The sequence below is a fragment of the Tauraco erythrolophus genome, chromosome 1 (genome assembly GCF_009769465.1).
Source record: "Tauraco erythrolophus isolate bTauEry1 chromosome 1, bTauEry1.pri, whole genome shotgun sequence".
Lineage (NCBI taxonomy): Eukaryota > Metazoa > Chordata > Aves > Musophagiformes > Musophagidae > Tauraco > Tauraco erythrolophus.
This window is the reverse complement of record NC_141465.1, coordinates 17,733,179-17,737,727: the sequence shown is the minus strand read 5'-3', so window position 1 is coordinate 17,737,727 and position 4,549 is coordinate 17,733,179. Positions and strand designations below refer to the sequence as shown.

Here is a 4,549-nt window from a genome sequence, read left to right as displayed (position 1 = left end):
GCAGGAAAGCCACCAAACTTTGTGACTGGCAGTCCCAAGCAGCACAGCCAGCCGAATGGCTCGCTAACCTCAAAGGGAGCCACCACCTTTGAGGGCAGATCTTGTCACCGTACTGCTGTCTCCCTTGGATGAAGCCACGCTCTCTGGTCTGCCCAGCAGCCCACAGAGACCACCCTAGACACCTGCTGCCAGAGCTCTGAAAGTAACAACAGCAGAACCTTCCTCCACATAGGAACAGGAGGGCGTATGTCCAGATGGGTACCATTAAAGAACAGGTTATGTCCCAGGAAGAGGAGACCCCAGCACGATTATCTATCTAACAGTAGTACACTGAAAACTTGGTGTGGTAGTCTTCAACACTGCTGCGTTTCTCTGCTAGCAGTTTGAATGAAATCTGACCGTACCGGCTGATAATCTTATACCAGACAGAGAAGCATAATCACTGCATATGACAAGTAAGAACATTGCTGCCGCTGTGCTTTTTCTAAAGAGCCTCCAAACCACTGCAGCACTAAGGAAATCTACTTATACCTACACACCAGTTCTGTGAACCCACCCATACCATTTTTCCTTACTCCACGGTCTCAAACTCAATAACCTTTCAAAAGCTATTAATCAGCTTTCATTATCTCTAAATTGCCTTTTGCTTGCTTGCAATTAAGTACTAATATCCAAACAGTTAGAAATTTATAAGCTAATTAACCATAATGAGTAACTGTTCTAAAATATGATCAGCTGCTGGATATCAACAGAAGTCTTCGTTCTTCCCAATAAACTTTTTTTTTCCCGTGTATTCATACAAGCTCGAAAATGAAGACTTATTTAGCAGAGGTTGAATATTCACCGAATGATACTATATGTGCCTCTTCCTTCTCTGGAAGGCAGCTAGCTATAGACAAAAATATCTGCAAACTAGCAATTACTGTGGATTCAGAAGGTTTTAAGGTGACGCTGACATGATGAAAGATCTATTTTTATGCGTATGAAGTATACTTCAAGTTCAGAGAAAGGGACATAGAAAGAGAGCACACATATGCTGTAATCAGCTCAGGTACGGGACAATATTCTGCACAGCATTTGCAAACATCACCATGTAAAATATATTTCCTTTCCTTGTTCTTCCATACAATTAAATGTTGGTCAAGCAATGCTAAAAACCTTTTTGAGTAAGTCAGTAGCACATTAAGCATTGTCCAGGTTAGAATATCAAACCAAATTAGTGAGCTGGGTCTAAGGTTACATGGAGTATAGGAAATTCTTTTTAAGCTACTCCAGCATAATATCAAAAAGCTTTAGTTATGTTAATGAGACTCATTTTTCCTAAGAAAAATTATTTGCTTATTTCACATATTTCCCTACATGTGGCATCCAATGCAATACAAGTGCAACCTACTCCATAGACTCCAAAAGTCGTCAGAGAAAACTCCACTTAGGTGTTCATCTGATAGCTATTACACTCACAATAAATTGCATGTCAAAATTCTCAAGAAGATGAAATCTCATCCTCTTACTGTGAGTTACAAGTTCTAGTCTAAAAAGTTCGAAACTCCTACTTCAGCTGCAGTCTGCAGAGTGCTCAGAAACCCTTCTTGATGAGAAAGTGGGGTGGACATCCCCAGAACACAACCGAGAATTTATGTCATCAGTATTTCCCTGCGGAGATACACTGCTTCTGTAAAGAAAGTCATTAGCAGAACAACTGGCATCCAAGTTTTCTGCAGCTTTCTTTGGCAGCAACCACAGAATAGCAAAACTTGACAAAAAGTGATGATGTTCTGAAGATTAATCTGTGTAAAACATTTCAGTTAGACGGTAAGTCAACCATTGTAGTGATAGGACAAGGGGCAACGTATTTAAACTGAAAGAGGGCAGATTTAGATTAGATATTAGGAAGAAATTCTTTACTCTTCAGGGTGGCAAGGCACTGGAACAGGTTGCCTAGAGAAGTTGTGGATGCCCCATCTCTGGGAGTGTTCAAGGCCAGGTTGGATGGGGCTTTGATTAACCTGTTCTAGTGGAAGGTGTCCCTGTTCATGGCAGGGGGCTTGGAACTAGATGATATTTAAGATCCCTTCCAACCCAAACCACTATGATTCTATGATTTGAAGCTTTAAAATATATTCAGCCGTTTCATTTTAGAGTTGCATAGGAGGAAGCTCTAAAATGAAAATTTCAATAGACAATTGTTTCTTCTCCTGATTGTACTGCAATGTTTCATGTTTCTGATTTCTCTTGAAAAGCATGTCCCAGCTTAGAAAGCCCACGCTTACCTATACATGAGGAAGGACTCACATATTAATGGGGAAAAAAAAGAATTTATACAGAGAAATTAAGCACTATACTCACTTCCTGTGGATTAAAGTTTTCAGCAGTCTGTACGTCGCCTAGCAGAGTAGCCAGTGCTATCCTAAAAGCTGGATTACTACTTACTTTAGGATGAGACTGTCCATGTTTAACCACATAAGACTCCACAATAATCCAATCAGAGTCAGCATTTAGCAGGAGGGCTGGCTCTGCACCCCAGAAGCCACGATGATGCCGCTGCTCTGCTTGAGGAACAGGGCTGGTTCCCCATGCAGCAACATGCAGCACCCTATGGGGCAGTGCCATCTCAGGAGCCACGGCATGTTCCTCTCCCCTGCCATGCAAACATGCCCTTCCCAACAGCACAACCAAGGAGAAAGAGGAGGCCTCTATTCTGCAGGCAGAGCATCCCACATAGTGCTAGCCAGGAAAATCTTGTCTGGAGCCAGAATTGTTTCTAATGATACGTCTGAGGTTCTTGTAAGTTCGGGGCTCATAGTCTTCTAAGATAACAAAAATCAACACTTCCCAGAGGCTGAGGATGCACTTTCTAAATGTTTTTACTTTTCCTACAGGTAACAGCTACGGGTAAAGATCACCTTTAAAAGGGAACATGGATTTAATAAACTCAACTGAACAAAACAGTACATCAGAAGAACTATTCAAATGGGTGACATCCAAGATTCTCATTTCCATTACTCTATCTGTGCTCGCGCTAATGACAACGGCCATCAATTCTCTTGTGATGACTGCAATAATTGTGACAAGAAAGCTCCACCACCCCGCCAACTATTTAATCTGCTCTCTTGCAGTGACTGATTTCCTTGTGGCAGTCCTAGTGATGCCCTTCAGCATCGTCTACATTGTAAAGGAGACCTGGATCATGGGGCAAGTGGTGTGTGACATATGGCTGAGTGTGGACATTATGTGCTGCACATGTTCCATCTTGCATCTCTCTGCCATTGCTTTGGACCGGTACAGAGCAATCACAGATGCTGTGGAATATGCACGGAAAAGGACACCTAAGCATGCTGGCATCATGATTGCAGTGGTATGGGTCATATCCATTTTCATCTCCATGCCACCTTTGTTTTGGCGGCACCAGACAACCAGCAGGGACGATGAATGCATCATCAAACACGACCACATTGTTTTCACCATTTACTGTACATTTGGTGCTTTCTATATCCCGCTGGCCTTGATTCTGATCCTCTATTACAAGATATACAAGGCAGCAAAGACATTTCACAGAAGAAGTGTCAGCCGGATCGTAAGGGAGGAGGTAAATGGACAAGTCCTTTTGGACGCAGGTGAAAGAAGCACCAAATCAGCTTCGATGCCCAGCACAGTGGAGAAGACATCAGATCCCCTGGTGGACTGCGATAAAATCAATATCAGCCTACGAAGCCCCAGGTCTGAATCTAAGCATGAGAAGTCTTGGAAAAAACAGAGAATCTCTAGCACAAGAGAGCGAAAGGCAGCAACTACCCTGGGTCTGATCTTGGGGGCATTTGTGATCTGCTGGCTCCCTTTTTTTGTAAAAGAAGTAGTTGTTAATACCTGTGAAAGATGTCACATCTCAGAAGACATGTCGAATTTCCTAGCATGGCTGGGATATATAAATTCCCTTATTAACCCTCTAATCTACACAATCTTTAATGAAGATTTCAAGAAAGCCTTCCAGAAGCTTGTGCGGTGTAGGCAATATCTTTAAGGGCTTTCATTCGTATAAGGAGAACATACTAATTGTTTTTTTAACCTGTATAAATTTATATAACTGAGATGACATTTGTTGTATTGAAGGAAAAGCACCAAGATTCTGCATTTACACTATGACTTTTTTGTATCAGTTGTACTGAGATCAGTTTTGCTCTGCAGAAAGAGGTAGCGTATTGTTGGTCTGATCCAGTTGGGATTTGCAGAGCTGCCTAGCTTGAAGCATAAGGTATTACCTTAAATATGAAGGAAATATACACTTGTAGTAGACAAAGAAACAAATTTTTTTTTTTTTTTAAAAAAGTAACCCTCAGTCATCAATGAAGTTTTAAGTAAAACAACACACAAGTTTTAAAAACCTAGTCACAAATAAGAAGATACAAAATACACCTTGGAATTAAGACATGATTTTATGAGCTTGGCACAGGCCAGCAGCATACAGCCAAGCCATTCCCAGCAAAGGGTAGTAGCTTTAAATATATCTAGCATCACTCTATGTTGATTAGCTGAGTGGAGCTGCAGCCCTGCC

The 4,549-nt window shown here is 41.6% G+C and overlaps 1 protein-coding gene across 1 annotated transcript; it reads left to right on the top strand.

The window, feature by feature from the left end:
* The first annotated feature begins 2,917 nt into the window (after positions 1–2,917).
* HTR1F (5-hydroxytryptamine receptor 1F) lies at positions 2,918–4,018 on the top strand. Its single transcript, XM_009987268.2, has one exon. It carries the CDS (start codon positions 2,918–2,920, stop codon positions 4,016–4,018), a length of 1,101 nt encoding a protein of 366 aa, XP_009985570.1.
* Positions 4,019–4,549: the final 531 nt, after the last annotated feature.